This window comes from Astyanax mexicanus, chromosome 17, assembly GCF_023375975.1.
Source record: "Astyanax mexicanus isolate ESR-SI-001 chromosome 17, AstMex3_surface, whole genome shotgun sequence".
NCBI lineage: Eukaryota > Metazoa > Chordata > Actinopteri > Characiformes > Acestrorhamphidae > Astyanax > Astyanax mexicanus.
The window spans coordinates 18,154,214-18,174,925 of NC_064424.1; the positions used below are offsets into that span (position 1 = coordinate 18,154,214).

Here is a 20,712-nt window from a genome sequence, read left to right on the forward strand (position 1 = left end):
TGCTAAAACATTTTTAGTTAGATTACCAAACTCAGAAGTCTGTGTTGTGCATGTCAACAGAAAAACACACATAAACATATAGAAAAAAAATATTAATTGGCTCAACTTATTGAAGTCATCATTTTGATTTAACTTAGTCAAGTTGTAAATATATAATTATTAACTAGCTCAACAGTTTTTTTTTTTTTGTCAAGTATTGCGGGCGTAAAGAGTTTAGATTATTAAATATATATAGTTATTCTCAACATATTTAGCATATTTTTTATAGAACTGCTAATACTGAGAGCTTAAGACTGAACTCTCTAAAAAGCGAATTCTGTAGCTCCAAGCAAACATACACATTTAGAATACTAAAAGTTTAAAGTTAACATCACATTTTTTATTGACTCAACAAACATTTTTCCATTCAAGTTTTCAGGTTGAAGTTCTCTGAACTCATTTTATTGAGTTGTACTGACAGGTGAATTCACTCAACTTGATAATATTAATTCTCCTGACAAAAACACAAAATCACTTTTTTAGAGTGCAGCTTATCCTTTTCTTTATTAAGCTTTTTTTAACTCATCAAATTGAGTTTTCTAATTTCATCTAGAGTTTATAATAGTTAGGCCTTTCAATCCAAGTTTTATTGTTAATGTAATTTGGAAATTTGGAATGTGTTATAACTCATACTCTCCCCACTCACTCCTGCTATCAGTAATGTACACCGTAGGTGTGTCTCCCTCTCCTATTCACTCACCATCAGTGTGTAGTTGTTCCCTCCAGGCTACCATCTTTTATATGTGTAAAAACTCATCATTCACAACTTTTCACTTTTACAAAACTGTGCAGAATTTTGTCCCCCCAGGCACTTACGTAAATAGTTTGAATTAAAATATTGGAACCAGTGGACATAAGCGACATTAGGAATTGATATAATGATATATAACATGATATCAAGTACTTTGTCATTACACAGTTAAAATCTATGTAATTACAGTGTAACTACTGATGAAGTGCGCATTGGGACACCTATTATAAAGTTTTATTTATACAGTATATATACAGCTTTGGAAAAAAAATAGGAGACCACTTCAAATTGATGAGTTTCTTTGATTTTACCAAATTGAAAACCTCTGTAATATAATCAAGAGGAAGGTGGGCGATCACAAGCCATCAAACCAAGCTGAACTGCTTGATTTTTTGCACCTGGAGTGAAAGCATAGAGTTATCCAAAAGCAGTGTGTAAGACTGGTGGAGGAGAACATGCCAAAACCAGGATTATTCCACCAAATATTGATTTCTGAACTCTTAAATCTTCATGAATATGAACTTGCTTTCTTTGAATTATTTGAGGTCTAAAAGCTGTCAGTCTTTTTTTGTTTTTTCGTTTCTCATTTTCTGCAAATAAATGCTCTAAATGACAATATTTTTATTTGGAATTTGGGAGAAATGTTGTCTGTAGTTTATAGAATAAAACAACAATGTTCATTTTACTCAAACATTTACCTATAAATAGCAAAATGTTCTGTACTTCAGACAGACTTCCAATAAGCTACAGTGTGAAATAATAATTCATACTTTAACCATTCTTCTGCAATCACCAGACAACTTATTTGTCTCGCAGATATAGTTGGAGAAGTGTTTTGAAGTTTTAGACACGTCTCTTTAATGTATGGATCTGTTTGTGCTTTCTCTTTTGCCCCAGTGTCTTCTCTAAGTCTTCCAAATAACAGTGTGACATTCACGGTGCTGATTTAGACCGAGCTCTTGTCTTTCAGATATCGGAATCGCTCCTCTTCGGGCACTTACTGATAAGCCTGTATTGAGCTGATGACATTTTGAGGTGGATTTGATTTGAGTGATTGTGCTCCTCGCCTGTTTACCCAGGCATCCTGTCTTCAGCATTTGCATCAAACATCTCCGATTGGGAGTTGACGCTTGTTTGTGCACCACTCAATGTTCTCTGGGCCTGAGTTAAACAAAAACCCACTCAGCCTTTCCCTCGTGATCCTCTGTAGATTGAGAGTTGGAGTTTAAATCAGGCGACAAAGAAGACGATTAGAAGATTAAAGTGAAGCAGGTGTTTGTGAGCATGTGTGGGAGGGTAAGGTAAAGTTTAAAGAAGATACAGGATCCTGAATGACATGCAGATGTCAATATGAAGAGACAGAAGTACACATTTGAAGAGATGTCAACTAGTATTTCTTTTTATTTTGTCTAATTCGTATTTGTAGATATCAATGTACACTGTAAAAAAAATATTCATTAACTCAACTTAACTCAATCAAGTGATAATTTTGCTTTGACTCAGTTAAGTTGTGACTACATAACATTTAAAGTTCATTCAACTTAATTCAGTCGAGTTATCATTTAGATTTGACTCAGGTTGTAAGTTGCAAATACATACAATTTTAAGTTTATTCAACTTAACTGAGTCAATGCTAGATGAAAACGTCACTGAATTAAGTTGACTGAACTTAAAATGTTATGAATTCATAACTTAACTGAGTCAAAGCTAGATGATAACTTAAATCACAACAAAAATGTAACTAACTCAACAGTTTTTTTCAAGTTCTGTGGACTTAACTAATTTAGTTTATTTAGTGTATATATATACATATGGCCAATGAATATTTATTTTCTATATTTTTATAAAAATTGTTCAGTTTAGAAGTTTTTTTTCTGTTGACATGCACAACAAACACTTTTGTTAGAGTTTGTTACTCTAATTTAAAATGTTTTAGCAACTCATTTCAACACATTTTTTTAGTTGGCAAGTCTAGCATACATCTTTCAATTACCTTGGCTAAATATATTACGTTCAGCCAACTTAAAATATTAGATAATGATAAGAACTATGACATGGCTTCTTCTTTCCATGATACAGCTTTATGTCGTATTTTTGCGCATTATAATGTTCACCTGATTATAAGGCACAATATCAAAAAACGGCTATTTTCTGGTCTATTTTCTGGTCTGTTATGCGACACTAGTAAGGAACAGGAGTGTCTCCTTGTTTTCCTTCTAAATTTTTTGTTAATTAATTTTGAAGTCAGTCGAGCACTGGATGTTAATCTACACGGATTTCTCTTGTGAAAACTGTTTATTTAGTTGAGTAAAGCGCTTTGGTTTATTTACAGTAAGCTTAGATTTTCAGATTTCCACTAAAGCCAACCAAGTTTTTCAGAAAGCCAGGGTGATATTAACCGGCAGTTCGTCACACGTAGCTTTTTTTAATACAGTAAACATGCAGGCTACAGTCCGACATACTCGCCTCTGAATGACGAAAGGGCTAGCACTTAGCGCGGTTAGAGGCTAATGCTAATGCTGCTCGTCGTGGCAGTGCTAGCCAGGGTTAGCAGCAGGCTACAGGTTGATAATACTCACCTATGAACGGCGAAAGAGTTAGCGCTTAGCACGGTTAGCGGCTAACGCTAATACTTCTCTAGTCTCAACCTGACTGGTAAAATTCATACATAAGACTCAATGACGATTTTTTTAGGAAAATTATAAGATTGTAAGTGAACCTTATAGTGTGAAAAATACAGTAATTTGTGAATTGCACAGCCAATCATGTTCACTTTAACCCATCAATAGCTATTGCCACAGGTTGCTCAAGGGCGCCCAGTCCTCTCTGACTTCATCTTCTGCTGGTTTAGGGCATCCAACTGGCAACCTTCCAGGCCCAGCCCCACTTCTCTAACCTTTAATGAACATTTTCATCTATGAGTGTAACATCATCATTTTCAAACATACATGCTTTGGGAATCTACAGTTTGTAAATCAGGAGGCGGCTCCATAGCAAATAGCCCATAATTATTTAGCAGATGTTGTTATGATAGCTTACAGGCCTGGGCGTCGAGCACATCATTTAACGTAATGAAGTTTAAATTGAGAAAGCGTTTCTGGTAAGCTCAATTTACCTTGGAACGGTGTGGTGCAAGGAGTCAAGCAGGCAGAAGATGCTAATATAAAGCTGCCTCTTTCCTGCAGGTACTGATATTTCAGTTCCTGAGATGCTGCACAGCTTATGGATTCTACCAGTGGCATGTAGGCCTGTCACAATAAGTACATTATCGACTTATCCTTCAATGAATTGACATGACTTCAATAATTTAATTATTTAATAATCGTGACATCATCCATTGTGTTTGCACTTACAAAAAAATCCACCTACATATCTTGTGACTGTGGGTGTGGCTGCAGTGACCCAGTTAATCAACTCAAAACTTACTTTTTTTAGGAAAAATGCCCTCCATCAACATCAAAAACTAACATAAAGAAAAATAGTAACAGCCTAGTGTGACTCTAGTTGCTTAAATGTAGTGTTTTAGGTTCGTGTTGCCTCAGCCTTCCTTTCACCATCAGTGTATCTCTCGAGTGAAGGCTGAGGCAGGGTCTTTATGCCGGTTCAACGCGGGCCAGCTGGGACAGACCGGGGCTGCACATCATTGTGTGGGGGAGACCGGCGGTTCCCCTGCCTCCGCACTTTGCAAAATTATGTGCGATTCAAAAACTAGGTGCTAATTCCTTTGTTATGATATTATGTTATCATTTTATTAGTGCCACATTAATGGTCTAAAAATGGCAACAATATTGTTTATCACAATAATTTCTGGGACAAAATATCGTTCGCAAAATTTTTTTTATCGTGACAGGCCTAGTGGCATGAACATTTTGTGAAGTAGTCAGGAGGGGAAAGCAGGTAGAGAGGTACGAGATAAAAACTCTGATAAACATATAGAAATACGGGGGTTCCGAGTGGTCCAGCTGACTAAGGCGTTGCCACTATGACCTGGAGATCGGTGAATGGTTCGAATCCTGTTTATGTCAAAGTCAAGTCAAAGTCAAAGTGGTTTTTATTGTCATTTCAGCTATATACAGAGTACACAGTGAAACGAAACAACGTTCCTCCAGGGACCATGGTGCACATAAACACAGTGTAGACAGAACAATAAGTGCAACACTACAAAAGTGCAGACAGACAATACAACACAATACAGACAAAGAATAATAAATAACAAGACAGTGTGCAAATTATGCAGTGTGCAAATTACCTCTATTACACAGTGTGCAATAGAGTCCAGTGAGGTAGTAGGGTTTTTGGTGCTTCCATTTTCTGGGGTAAGTGGGGTAAGAGTGTGTGCGCATGTACAGAAAAACCATCAGTTCAGTCTCTGCAGTTGAGGAGTCTGATGGCTTGGGGTAGAAGCTGTTGCAGAATCTGGTCGTGCTGGACCGGATGCTGCGGTACCTTCTTCCCGAAGGCAGGAGGGAGAACAGTTCGTGTGAGGGATGTAGCTTGCTATCAACTACTGGAGCCCTGAGAGAGCACAACTGGCCTTGCTCTCTCTCTAAGTGGGTAGATGGTGCTCTTTTCTCACATTACGCCAAAGGGTGATGTCGATCAGCACAAGGCATCTGTGAGCTGATGTATCGGAACCGAGTCGCTGCTGTAACCTTAATACACATGTGTAATTACATAACCTGTTCCTCTGTAGTTAATCTGTAACAATGTGTACTTTATCAGTAGTTACACTGTAGTTACATGGATTGTTACCATGTAACTACATAGTACTTAGGGACACTTATTATAAAGTGGGGCCGAAATCCAAATAAATGTGGGTTGAATTTAAGCTTTATTTTTTTGTTACACAAGAGAGGTTGTAAGAAGTTTTTTTCCTTATTTAACTTGCAGGATATGGCCCATGGTCCTGTAGATTGAGACCTCTGCTCTAGAGTCTACCATAAAAAAGCAAAATTGAACAAAATACCTATTCACTTCTTGTTTTCTTGGAGTTTTTTTGTGTGTTTTTTGTTGCTTGTGCCAGTTTGGAACCCTGCACAGTCTTGGCTGATCACCTATTCGAGTGGAAGGGGGAATTGTGCAAATCTGTTGAAGTGGTTTTACATTTTATTTTTTATCCACAAAAGCGCATGCATTCTTTTCTTATCCCCCTTCTCTCTACGCTTGGCCCCCATCCCAGGCCTGTTTTTCTTTTCTTTTTCTTTTTTTTTTTTTTACCTGCACTGAACCTTCAGTATTCATTCACACCCGATAAATGTGAATACCTACCTACACCCTGCTTGGCTGCTAAGTGCCCGCCGCAAAGTGCTAGTGCATGTCAGCAGGGTACGCGGCCAAGCTCCCCGTCGAGAACCTGGGGCACGGGAGGAGCATAATTGCTAGCCTGTCCCTGTCTGCCACCAGGATGCCTGTTAACAAAGTAGCTACAGCACCACGGCAATGGCGCACATTCGCCGCCGCCTCTCCTCCCCGAGCCCACCGACCCCCATCCTCAATTACCTATTGAGTGCTTGTAGATGTGGCAGTTGACGAGCACATAGGCAGGTTCGTCTGGCTTCTGCCAAGCGGGGTTTGATGCCAAAGTTGCTTTTTGTTCGCCGATCAATAGGCCCATCTCGGATACATGCTGCTAAGCCGGCCCCACATGCCTCTGCGTGCTCACAGCCAACAGATGTTGAGATAGGATACTGGTGTGAGCGAGCATGTGGGAGACACAGAGAGAGAGAGAGAGAGAGAAAGAGAGAGAGAGATAGTAAGTTGAAGTCAGTGTCAGGCATGAATAACAGAGGACGTATTTTTTTCCCGTACGAAAAAAAAAAAAAATCTGTGCGCACAGGACTGATGGGAATATCACATATGTGGAAAGTAAGATAAAATGTTAGCAAGATAAACCGTGTGCACTCCTGGAATGTTTGTATGTCTATGTTCAGACTGCTAGCCCACATCTCCTTTTTGGCATATCTGGATTGAATTGAGATTGATCTTCGATAGTCTGGACAGCCAGAAACCACATGGAATCAGATCCAAACCACATTTGGATATGGTTTAAAATGCGGTAAGGATCAGATTTGCACAGATGTGTCCTAGGGCCTATCGTACACCCTGCGCAACGTGCGGTCTTATACCCTGGCAACAGTCTATTTTCACACCTTGTGTCCGCAAACTTAAAATAGCGCCGGAGTTTAGGAATAAATCTACAATGATGGGCATGGTGCTCTGGAAGTGAGGTGTGTTCAGGTAAATTTCTGCCGTGGCGTGCGCCACTGACTGATTAAAACCCTGACAACAGTCAACAGTCAGCCACCCAATCATATCTCAGTGCACGCTCAGCGCTCGTGCACCACATGCTTGTTACACACACACACACACATACAGTATAAACATGCTGCAGCACAACGAGGATAAACAGAATAAATAATAAAATAAATGAGCTGCTGGTGAACCTTCAACGTGCAGGTCAGTATCCTCTGCTGAGACACGCAAAAGTGCTGAGTGGTTAAGATATCAACGTGCCAAACAACAAACTGCAGCCAAAGTGCACTTACAGCTTAACGGTAATAACAACTGGAACAATTCAGAATTCCAACATGTCTCAACATCTCCAAACATTTTATCTCTTGCGGTTTCTGGCTTTTCAGACAATCAAAATTTAAACTGCATAGAATCAAATGTAGATGTATATCCAGAAACTGGATTTGGGTTGATAGTCGAAGAGTAGAGTGGTCAGATCAGATTTGCATGTCTGGACATCACCAATGCATCTGCATGGGTTACTATGGTAACCCATGGTGTCAGTAACTACTAACTAACCCTTGGCGCTCTAACTCTTGAACCCCCACACTTCCATCACTCTGTATGAGGTTGTGTTTGGCACATTGTGAGTGGCACATTAAACTATGCATTACAATCCAATTTAGGCATCCAGAGCATTCAGACTGAAATGCATCTGTAAAATAAATTGAGTGTACAGATCATATTTTACATTTTCTCTGACTATGCAGACTATTAAAAGTTAATCTGGATGTAATATATACAAGGAAAAAAATAGGATTTACGATAGCTGCATGAACGTAGCCTACGAAGAGCGCCAAAGTTTAGTTACTGACACCGACCTTGTTTGATAAGTTTGTGATGTTCAGACATGCAAATCCAGTCTGATCACTTATTGCATACAACACTATGGACAGTCATCTCAATAGATCTGATTTATTAATATAAACCATAGACTGTGTATAGCTGGACAGAGCATCGTCTCTCAAAAGTGAAGCCACCACAGGTCGGGCGCCCCCTGCTGTTCGGTTTCAGAAAGCTGTGTAACTCTACCCATCCCCATAGGTTGCAATGGCAAAACAGACAACTTTCAATCACGTTTTTTTCCAATATACTGTAATTCTACCTCCATTATTTAAATGCAACAGCTAGTGTAACCTCTGCTTATATTGTCAAATTTTTATCTACCCACAGAATTCATTTTTTAAAATGTTATTCAGCTCTATTCAAAAAGGTGTGGATATTGTGAAAGGGCTTGGTTTACACCTAGCCGGGGTGGGAACAGTGACTGTATGGGTGGGACCATAGACTGTGTATAGCTCTGTGGAGGCAGCCCTCAGGGGCGGGGTTATTTAAATGAGTAGGCTGTCTCTCCACAGTCTTTCTCCCTCCTCTGGTATCAGGATCGCCAACATGGCGGAAGATTTTGCCTTCATTTTCATTGAATGAATGGGAACGGCGACACTGCGTCCATCTTTTTTACAGTCTCTGATAGAAACAAACATATACTGTGAAATTAGGTGAGATCCGTACCATCAGTACGCGCCTCCCAGTCAAACTGCACCCTCCAAACGCTTCGGAAAGCCATCCTTCACCAGCCGCCTCGCAAACAATCAGGTCCACACAGAAAGGCCTTTTCATTTCTGACTCACTGAGCAGTTAAACAATGCTTACAGTGCCAAGGAACATTTAATAGGCCCTACTCTTACTGTGGGCCTGGGGGGGGACATTTTTCATAGGCTTCCTTTCTTCGCTCTCCCTCTCTTTCCGGACGACGGCTCCCTCGGAATAGACAGCCCTTGCCAGGCCAGCGCTGTCATCTTGATCATTCACAGCTTCCGAGGAACAATCGCTGCCTGTGTCCTGGAAAAGAGGCTTTGCATAATAGTAGCAATATGTCCGCCCTATAAAAAGAGGAACCCCGCACACTGGAATGATTGATGTGGCTGGGGACTTTGATTAACAGATGGTAATAGCGCTTCTTCCCCGTAGAGTTGTCGAGAGCCGATGGAGATGGGAAGCGGTCTCCAGCTTGGGCGGCGCTGAGCCTGCATCTATCTGCGGAATAATTTGCCTCAAAAAAAAAATTAAAAAAAAGCTAAGAGATACATTCTGACAAATGAAATCATCTTATGTCTAATACATTTTTTATATTGAGGTGGTTGTCTGGTTATTTCTATTATAAGTATTTGCAGCATAATATGGTTGATACTCTTATCTAGAGCATCTTACATTGGAATTATGTTACATACAGTAATTCTAGGTGAATGTAGAGTTAGGAGTCTTGCCCAAATACAAGGTCTTATGGCCCTATCGTACACCCTGTGCAAAGTGCGTCGTGAGGATCATTGCTATCCTACACCCCATCAACAGTCTACACTGATGGGTGTGGTCTGGTAAATTTGGAGGTGAGGTGTGTTCAGGAAAATGTATCTCGTGTTGCTGTTGTGGTGGCGGAAAACACAGGTGCGCCACTGACTGAAGTAAGTCATATTTTTTGTGCCCTTGCGATAACAAAGACAGACTAATTTGAGTAATTATCGTTGCCGTGCCATTGCCATGCGGACCAGTGTTAGGTAAATCATTTGTTTTACAATATTTCTTTCAGATCAAGTCAACGGATATTTGGTTGAAAAAAAAAGAGAAAAAAAAAAACAGATGCATATAACGTTAGGTAAGCATATTTAACATAATTTTGCTATTTTTTATCCCACTTTCCTCTCCAATTTAGCTATGCCAATAACCCCACCCCCCCTTTCTTTTAGATGTACTCCCCCTGTCACTAGTGATGCCCCAACAACAGAAGGGTGAAGACAGGCACATGCATTGACGAGTAGCATCACAGATCGCATGAAAAAAAGCATCGACTTGGTTCTGATATATCAGCTCACAGATGCCACATGCTGATAAACATCACCTTTGTGGTGATTTAAGGTTAGAGAGCAAGGCCAACTGTGCCCTTTCGGGGCTCCAGCAGCCGATGGCGAGCTGCATGACCAGGATTCGAAGCAGCGAATTGATAAATTGACTTAAAATACATACTGTATTTTTTTTTTCTTACAGAAGTTTTAAAATAAAATCACAAAAAGTAGCCATATCTCTTACAACACCCTCAAAGATCATGCTGTATATTTTAAATTTAGCAATAGTCAGGAGCATCTTCTTCTTATTCAAAATTGCTTTATTCCATAACCCAATCCCTTTCCTTTTTGACAAATACTTTTCCGATACGTCCTCAATGCTCCCACTTCTTGTGCACTTGTTTGATCCCACTGTGCAAAAGGAAAAAAAAAAAGTAGATGGTGTCCCCGTACGTCCTCCATATTTCACCCGCAATTTGCTGGCAGGATCTTCAAAATGTCAAGCCACAGGTCCTAAGGGACTGAAGAAGGTCGCTCTACAGATCCCATGTCAAAATGATTTGTCTTTGGCTTCTTCTCACTGTATTAGCCAATTGATACCCTGATGCCTAACCGGCTTCTGAAAGATTCTGGGCTTGTGAGATATATATCGTCACTCTTCCCTCTCAACCCGGCAAACTCTCGGCTAGGAAATATGGGTCACGCTGTGATTCCGACTTCTGAAGGCAGCCCGTGTGGTCTACTGACCGCGGGCGACACGATAACACAAACAGCAGGCCCTCGGGTGCCACTTTCATAATGAGACAGAACAGATTCCATCATCCTTAATAAAAGCTGCTCTCTGCTGAGCGCATTGATTATTCCCCTTCCCCTGAATCTCCTTATGTAGCACGTCCACTTCAATTCTATCTGTCTTCTGTCCTCCGTTAAAACACACCTTCATCCACCCTTCTAGAGCTGTAGCTCAACGGACAAAAGTGTTAAACAGACCATAATACCCAGGGAAGCATTTAGGTGTCTTTTATCTGGGGTAACTCTGATGAACCTATCTTGTGCAACAGAAGTAAATCTTGCTCTTCCTTTTTCTGGGGTGGTCCTGATGAGAGCCAGTTCTATCATAACATTTGTGATGGTTTTTGCGACTGAACTGTAGGAGATGTTTAAAGTTCTTGACATTTTTTCTGTTTCACTGATCTTAATTTCTTAAAGCATTTTGTTTTCTTTACTTACGCTGTAAAACTTTTTTTTAACAATTCGAGGAAACCGATTGCCTTAAACCATTTAAGTTTAATAACACAAACAATTTCAGCATGAATTATTATTTTTTTTAATGAATGTGAATAATGCACAGAATCATTGTTATATAGAATTAAGTAAATCAAGACTTATATATTAGATATTTTATTTAGTTTATTTAAGTATTTTTTGCGGAAAAATGTTTCAGAAAATGGGGGACACACACAGTATACAAAAAGATTTTGCCACAACCAATAAAAAAGAAGCTGTTAATAACAACAGACTAAAATAAGTTATTATAAGTAAGTTTAACTCAAAGATCCCCATTTCATTTGCGCCAACTCTTAATTAAAATTAAGTATGTCTTCCTTATTACACCTTAATGCAACTTAAATTCACTGTTTTTTTCTCCAGCAAATGAAGTTGAGCTAACTCAGTTACAACTATTAAAATAAAATAAATAGGCTGTAGTTATAAAAACTTCCTATCAAACAACATCAACTCATTTCATTTGAGGAAACCAATTGCCTTAAATTATTTAAGTTACGCTAACTCAAATCCAACACTTAAAACAAACTCTTTTTTAAAGAGCAGCTATTTATGCAAGAAGACGACAAATCACTTTGGAGTTAGTTTGACTTTATTATAGCATCAGTGATGCCAAGTAATATCTGTAATATTTGAGTTATGTTAACTTAATTAGTTTAGTAAGAAATGCAGTTAGGTTTTACAGTGTAGTTGAGTAGTTCTTGCCATAATATGGATTATAACATTACTGAAATAGAGCTATTCACTGGACACCTGTAACTCTACCTCTTCACAACTTTACAACTGATGCTCTCAAACACATTAAGAGGCAAGAAATTCAAGTAACTCAAATAACTCTTGATGGGTTCAGCCCAGCTGTTAACTGAAAGCTGATCATTCCAGGCGACTCTACCTTCTATTAGTCTACAATGCATAACATTTTATCACTGAATTTTAAGGTGTGTCCAAACTTTTGACTGGTACTGTAGTTGAAGGAAGACTCAATGCAATTAATAAGGAAGAGTTGTGACTAATTTACACATACAAAAGTAGTGTGTAACGCATGTGTATCGCAACTAGCACGACGTTTTGGCATGAAGTAGAGTTGTAGAGGTTCCTAATGGAGTCTTGTTATAATCCATCTAATACAGCCTAAATATTCCTATGCAGATTTTGCTGGAGTAGAGGTGGACAGTGAACCAGATTCATAAAACTCAGCGGTAATCACACTATGCCAAAAATAAGTAGTTGGCATGGTAATTAAGTCCATCTCTCTTTACAAACTGCCGTGGAATTTGTACTTGTGTACAAAGTAATGGACTATTAAAATTGGCATCTTAATGAACTAATGCATATTAACGACCAGCACTTGTTGTTTGGGTGCCAAACGGACAGCCAGAGCAAACAAATATCAGAACTGCAGAGTTTACAAAAGTAGGTGCACTGCAGCAATGCTTTAAAACTGGGATGATGCTTTTCTTATGATAATGGATAGTGATTGCACAGCTTTAGCCAGGTGGCTTCTAAGGTATTGATTGGTGGTTGCTCTGAGGCTGATAGGCAGATGTGGTTGTTCTACAGTTGTTTAATGTTTTCTGAGGTATTGTAATTGATGTTGAAAGCAGTTGCTTATACATAGTTGTGTGTTTATTTTGTGGTTATATAGGTGGTTTATATGGTGTCCTAGGCGATTGGTATACAGTTGCTAGATGATTGCTAAAATGTTGCTAATCAGTTATTACAGCATTCCATGTAATTTCTAAGATAGCTAATCTAGCGCTAGCTCTTTCACTGTTCAGTGGCGAGTACATTGGACTGTAGTCTGTGCATTTTCCATGGTAAAACAAGCTCCTAATAAGCGGCTAATGCTAATGCTGCTGCACCCAGCCTTAGTGCTGGAGTGAAACCTCAGTGAAAACTTACCCTTATACAAAATATTGGAAATCTAAGCTTACTGTCATTAAATGAAATGATTTACTCAACCAAATAAACAGTTTTCAGGAGAGAAGTCTGTGTAGATTAACATTCAGCGCCCTTTTGACTTTGAAATATATATATTTTTTTTGGTTTTAAGAATTACAGCTGTGTTAACATAGGTGCTTCCCCATCTTTCCCATTAGAAGGGAAACGTGGCGACACCCCTACTCACTTCGATATAGACATCCTTACTAATGTGCCTTATAACCCGGCGTGCCTTATATATAAAAATAGACCAGAAAATGTTTGTTCTTTAATAGTGCGCCTTATAATCTGGAGTGCACAGTATACAGCTCTGTAAAAAAAAAAAAAAAGTTTCTTGAGTTTATTTGATTTTACCAAATTATAAACCTCAGGAATTTAACCAAGAGTAAGATGGATGATCACAAGCCATCAAACCAAGCTGAACTGCTTGAATTTTTAGCACCAGGAGTGGCGTATAGTTATCCAAAAGCAGTGTGTAAGAATGGTGGAGGAGAACATGCCAAGATACATGAAAAGTGTGATTGAAAAACAAGGTTATTTCACCAAATATTGATTTCTGAACTCTTAAACCTTTAGAATCTATCTATCTATCTATCTATCTATCTATCTATCTATCTATCTATCTATCTATCTATCTATCTATCTATCTATCTATCTATCTATCTATCTATCTATCTACAGAACATACATGCTGACAATCGTTATCTCGGTGAGGCGTGCACAGCTTGCATGCACAGTCTTCCATATTAATGCAGTTCGGAATGCCAAACGAAGTAATGTAGAAAATGAGTTTAGAGTAGACACAGGTGGACCCAGGCAAACACAAAGCATGTATTCAAACTAAACTCCCACACAAATTACAAGCTCATGAATAATACAGGTGTTTAGATACATAAATAAAGCAACGGCTCAGAGCTAACAAAAAAAAGAAAGAAAGGAAAAAAAAAGATAAGGGTGTAGAAGGTTTAGAATAAGCAGCTCATTTTATTCCCTCCTCCAACAAGGTTACATGGAAATGGTGGCCCTCCTGTAAATCCCGATTCCAGATTCTGACTCTAATTGGTTGTTTTTCCAACCCATAACAAAAATATTCAGAAAACAAGGACAACACAACAGAATATCCTGAGTAAGCCAAGTGCTCTCTCCCTCTCTATCGCTCTCTCTTTCTTTCTCTCTCTCACTATTTTCTTAATGCAAATGAATAATATATATATATATATATATATACACACTCATTGTCAAATAAATGACAAAAAAGGAAAAAAGTTGCACTCAGAAGGATTGCGATTTTAGCCAATTCGCAAGGAAGATAAAGTAGTGAAGTAACAGTAATTATGTCTGATTAGAATCCCGGTCATCTCTCTGTTCTCTCTGGGTGGGTAGATGGCGCTCTCTCTTCACGTCACTCCAAAGGGTGATGTCGATCAGCACAAGGCATCTGTGAGCTGATGTATCAGAACCAAGTCGCTGCTCTTTCCTCCGAGAGCGCTGTGATGCTACTCGGCAATGCTATGTCAGCAGCAAGAAAAATGTGCGTTCAGAAAAAGTTGCCGAAACTGATTGCAGAACCTTATTATTGTAATCTCTGGCTATCAAAGTGCCTGTAATGAAGGCAAAAGATGACCTGGCATCATAGAAAATTGTACCCCACGCTAGTGCCTCCACATACAGATCTGCCTGGCCTATATTATTAGCAATATACAAGCTATAAACAAGCTATATTTCATTGAAAAACCTTTTTTTAAACGTCTTTTAACTAAGTGCTCCTAACTGATTGACTACAGGTGGTGGTTTCTCTGTGGATTGTTTGACATTTCCTAAGTCAGGAATGTCTCCTGAGTCCATTTTTAAACAACTGCAGCCTTGAAGATCTTCAGTTTTAACAACCAACCTGAAAGTCACCCTTATCTAGGTGGAAATGTATCTAAATTTATTCAAGTTTTGATAGACAGAAACTACTTAAGTATCACTAAGCCACAGGTTTGTCATGAGCTGAAAGCCATGAGTTGGAGTTACAATTTGCAATCTCTAGTGCGAGATTGATGTTTTAAAAAAGAAGCAGCTGATCCAAATTCAACACCTTCAGTCCAGATCTCAGCTGACTGCATGGGGAAAGCGCACTAGAGGAATGTTTGAGTTGTTTGTCCAATGTGTACAGGGGTGTGTTTGGAAATACAAAGTAGAGGTAAGATATTCAACCCTATAAATGAATACTTTCCAACTGTTAAGCATGGTGGTTGTAGCATCATGCTCCTGTGGTTTGTTTGATGCTGGTACTGTATATTACACAAAGTGGATAAAATAACAAAGGAGGATGTCAGGGTGTGCGGGGAGAGGATGCAGAACAAAACAACATAGACGCATGGATACAAACATTACTGGAAACAAAGAAACTCAGAAACAACCTGACTGATGTGACGTACAACGTACAAGAACCAACAAACTGAGCACAGACACAAAGGGCTAAATATACACACGGAAGGTGACACGAAACAGGAAACACCTGGGAACAGGTAACAAGGGGGCGGGGCTACAGATAGTCATGAGGGCATATGTGCAGGGAAGCACGTGGGGGAAAAAAAACTAGGCATGGAGGAGAAGGGTAAATAAACATGAAACAAGATCAGAAAAGACAGAGGTGGACTACCTTATAATGCTTAAGCAGAGTTTCAAACAATCACAGAGGAGTGAGCAGACTTCCAAACAGAATTTTGCAACATTTTGTTTTGTTTTTTTAATTCATTCTTGTCTTTATTTTGTTTAAAAATCCAAAAAAGTAAGGAAGAATTTTTTGTAAGCAATGAATTACTGAAAGTTTAGTATTGACTTGATGACATGGCCATGATGAGCTTGTGTAAATGTTATCATTATACAAAATATTATATATATATATATCCATTTTTGTTATTTTCTTTTTTTGTGATGAAAGGACCAATTGACATGTTGAGATGTTTGCAACAATTAGAACACAAACAATCTTAATAGGGGTATCAAGTATTTATTTGTTTATTTATTTAGGTAGAGGTGAGAAATCCAACTTCATAGATAAGTACTTACCAACTGTTAAGCATGGTGGTGGAAGCATCATGCTTCTGTGGCTTCTGTGGTTTTGCTGCTGGTGTATTGCACAAAGTCTATACATTTTCTTTATGTCTTATAATGCTCATATAACTGCTCTGTACTGTAAATTCCAAAATGGAACACAGCATAAATAGAACACAGCATTAGTCCTCAAGCTAACTTCCTCCCACGAAATCCAATACTTTCCTCAAAATGAGAAATTCGTAGCACTGTTTGTGAGTGTGTCTGTATACACACATACAGATATAGCGTATATATGCACACAAACCTGGTGTTCCCCACTAACGTCAAGTCGAGCTGAGCCATTTAAACAGGCAGCCCGGAGCAGGCGGCTAAACAATGATTACGGTTATTCATTAGGGCTGACGACTTCATGCTTGCATGCAGAAAAAGCCAAAAAAAAAAAAAAGAAAAGTGCTGTGTAGGAAAAGGCTTTGTGGCCGTTTTCTCCTCTGTACCGTCGGGCTGGCAGGCGCATTAGGAGCAGGGGGGAATGTGTTTTTCCAATTCCCTGAGCTCGGGGGACTCATAAACATACGCACGCACTCTCACGCGCACACACACACACACACGTGAAAAGACACATTCGCACACACTGACATTCTCTAGCAGGGGGGTCACCAAAAAAAGCCCCTCACCCTCCTTCCCTTCCCTTTGCTTTGCCCACATGTGTCTCCCAGTTCTAAATCTGGCTGGGGACCAGAGGGGTTGTAACTCTGAGGCGCTATAGCGGAGAGCTGCGGAATCCAGCTGCTGCTCTCTCTCTCTCTCTCTCTCTCTCTGTCTTTCTCTCTTTTCCCCTCTCTCTCTCTCTGTCTTTCCCTCACATGGTGGCCAGGCTGGAGAACGTCAGCCTCCGGATAGTGGACTACGCTCACAGAGAGTCCAGGAAATTCCTCCAGGCGCGGGGCAGGGACTTGGCCGACTGTCTGTTGTTGCAAAAAAAAGAAAAAAGAAAGCTGCTGAAGAAGGGGGGGAGGTTAGAGTGACTGCTCAGAGTCCGTCAAAGACAGAGAGACAGAAAGAGAGAGAGAGAGAGAAGGAAGGAAAGAGAGAGAGAGACAGAAAGAGAGAGAGAGCAAGAGCAAGGCCTCATGCAGTGATTTACAGGAGCATTGCTCAGTCCTGCTTTTTTTCTTTCTGCCTGACACACCCCGACTGCCTGGACATTTGCGACGCTGCTGGGGGACGCCGGGGGGACGGCACAGAGCAGGATGGTAAGTTTCTGGCTTGTAACTCTTTGCTCTTTGCTCCCCGACTCCCTGACTTCTCACTCGCTTGCTGGCACTACCCGGTCGTTCGTTGGCGCTGGAAGTAGGAAACCTGGTCCAGACTCCAGGCTGTGTTAATAACAATAATGCTGCCTCATTGTTTTCATGGATGTTTTTTGCTGGTTCTGCTCCACTCAGCTGTTGTTTAAGTGGCTTTTTGGCAGCACAATGGACTCAATCCCTGCTGTCTTCCTCCTTTCAAAGCCTTCCAGCGCATTTGTTTTTGTTTTAGGTGTTGAGTCGTTGAGTCGACGTTAAGATCTGCGGTTATTAATGCGAAGCCAGGAGGTGGGTCTTGCTTGTAGGCCACGTGCCAAGGAAGTTCACACAGTTGCAGCACAAAGGTTCTTGTTTTGTTTTCCTTTTTTTTCCAAGAGGCCTTCATATTCGTATTCTCCGCCCTCCCTCAGTCTCTCTCTCTCTTGCTCTCTGAGAGGCCAGACGCCGCTGTTGCTCCACTTCGTCATATCGCTTCCGCTCTGCATTTGGTTTCAATTACACTGGCCCTCTGGGAACCGTGTTGCTATAAATAAGTAAAACGGGGTTCGCTATGGAAAGACTGCAGAGTTAGGAAGCTTGGGTGGGGGATTCTGCTCTGTTGCGCTCTGCTTGTACTTGCCTCGTACTTGTAAAGCGCTCTTTCCTGCCTGCTAGGAAGGACAGTCAAGGTGCCTTAAGACTCAGACAGCTGATGGCACAAGCAGGTGCCAAGGTGTTGATGTGCTGTTATAGCGATGAGTCCGGACAACTAGAACTTTTATAGCAAGGGCAAGGGCAGGCAAGGCAAGGACCTTGAAGTAAACGTGGTGAAGGGAGGGAGGGAGAGGGGGGTTGGTCCTTGGCTTGAGTGGAGTGGAGCTGGAGTGAGTGAGCTACACAGCTGACGCTTTACGGGGGGTTACCAGGGTGGTGCTTACTGCCTGGCTGTAGCCACTGATTTAGAAGCATCTGCTGGATAGGGCAACTGTTGCTGCCATTAGCTGCCGATGTGATGTGTGGAATAGAAGCCTGGTGTTTGTTCCCACAGATGTCTACTTTTAACGATTTGTTAGAAGGTGGATTGGTGTTGGGTTTTTTTAGGGCTTGAACAAAAAAAGTTGAACCACTGGTTGCATAAAAAGTTCTCTATGTTCTAAATCTACTTAATGAATCTGGTCAGTCTTTTGAGTTTATTTAAGCATACCTTTTTGGGGTCTCTTTTACGGGTCTTTGGTTCAAGTCCCTACCTACGTGTAGTTTCCATACTTTTCTCTCTCTACTTTTTGTCTTTGTAGGTTTCTTTAAAGAACTATGGTTTCTGGGCTTGAAAGTGACTGAGCCACACACCTAATGCTTTACAAGGGTTATCAATACTATTTGTTTTTGGCCGCTACTTCAGAAGCAACTATCAATACCCTTCTCTGAGCTGCCTGAACACTACTGTTAGCTGTATACGTGAGGAATAGAAGCCTAAAAGCCTTGGATTTGCTTCCACAATCATTCCTTGTCAAATGGGTGACACAGTGGCTAGCATGTTTGTCTCTCAGTACTAGGGTTTTTGGTTCAAGGTGTAGTTGTAGTTTCTAGGTGTAGTTTCCAAATTTCCCTGTGTCTTTGTAGGTTTCTTAAAAGAAATATGGTTTCTGGGCTTGAAAGTGAGTGAGATACACATCCGGCAGTTTACAAGGGTTATGCTTACTGTCTGTCTGTTGCCACTGATTCAGAAGCAACTATCACTACCCTTCTCTAAGCTGGCTAAACACTACAGTTAGCTGTGGACGTGTGGAATAGAAGCCTTGGATTCGCTCCCACAATTGTTCATTGTCAAGTGAGTGACTCTGTAGTTAGCATGTTTGTCTTTCAGTGCTGGGGTCTTTGGTTCAAGTCCCTACCTAGGTGTAGTTTACATATTTTCTAGTGTCTTTTTAGGTTTTTTGAAGAAAAACTATGGCTTCTCAGATTGAAAGTGTGTAAGCTACTTTAGTTGTCTTTGGGTTAAGTCCCTATTTAGGTGGAGTTTTCCAAGTTCTCCTTATTCTCCTCTGTCCTTGTAGGTTTCTTTAAAATACTCTGGTTTCTGGGCTTGAAAGTGAGCGAGCTACACAGCTGAAAGTCTATAAGGGTTACGCTTACTGCCTGTCTGTAGCCACTGATTCAGAAGCAGCCATTGCTGCCCTGCCCTGGGCCTGAACATTGCCGTTAGCTGCAGACGTGTGGAAGAGAATCCCTGGATTCACTCCCACAGGCGTTCATTGTCAACCTTCTGCCAGAATGTGGGTTAGTGGAGGAGTTCAGAAGTTTGTGAACAAAAAAAGTTGAACCGGTGAAAAAAAAAGTTGAACTCCAAACGCAAGCCTACCACAAAGAAAAAGAGGCAAGCCTACACTTAAAAAAAAAAAAAAAAAACTATTCTCGGTTTCCTTTTTCTCTCCCTCCCTCCCCACATAAAACAAAATAAGAATACGTCTTTTTTTATCATGTTCTTCACTATGTAGACACTTTTTTTGCCCACTTTTTTGTTGACTGTAACAAGGCTACAAAGTGCCTAATCCACACAACCTTGCGCACATACAGCCTGTCAGGGTGGCATCACGCTCTTCTTTCGAGCCGAGTTTGTTTGCCTGGCGTGTCTGAGGTTTGCTAGCAAAATACGACTGCGGGGAGCCTCGGTATGTTACGCCACTCAACTTCAAAAGGCCTGCACCCCCTCATCTGTTTAACATCAAGAGTGCTGGAGAACTGCTGTTCTCTCCGCCCAGATGGAAGAGAGGTGGAACGTATGAGTAGAAAACACAAAACGAGAGGAAGAGATTGGCTGTATGATAATTTGGAAACACAGAGTGCTGGATGTTCTCTGGTGCTTCTTAAGATGGTAGCAGTGTTCTTTCATTTGCGCTCATGCACAGTGGGGAGGGCATTAAGGAGGCTTAAAGCTTCTGATGCTGGCATTGTGTGTGGTACATTCGATTAAGTTTGATAACAAGAATTGCACCATGGGAGCTGTTGTCACACATGCAGTCCGGAAAATATCCAGAGAATCAGGGTCTGGACATTATCCAGGGTAGCCTTTTGGTACATCTGGTGTACAGCAGGAGATTTTGTGAGTCAGATTTGTTTATTACTACAGGAAGTGTTCTGCATGGTTTAGACGAGGGAGGGTACCTGTATTTCACATTTAGGAAACAGGGAATGATGCAAAAAGCATAAAACCTTGGGTACTATCTTACACCTTGTG

General features: G+C 40.4%; 1 protein-coding gene across 4 annotated transcripts in view; it reads left to right on the forward strand.

Annotated features, from left to right (window-relative positions):
* sgcd (sarcoglycan, delta (dystrophin-associated glycoprotein)) overlaps positions 1-20,712 on the forward strand; it is a 367,182-nt gene that overhangs the window by 157,053 nt on the left and 189,417 nt on the right. Inside the window, exon 1 of one of the 4 annotated variants that reach the window (XM_049466601.1) lies at positions 17,015-17,444. The exons of the other annotated variants lie outside the window; for them this stretch is intronic. Coding sequence (XP_049322558.1) covers positions 17,442-17,444 — 3 coding nt within the window. The 5' untranslated portion in view covers positions 17,015-17,441. Of the gene's footprint in view, positions 1-17,014; positions 17,445-20,712 lie in introns of those variants that run through there. 4 annotated transcript variants of the gene reach the window in all.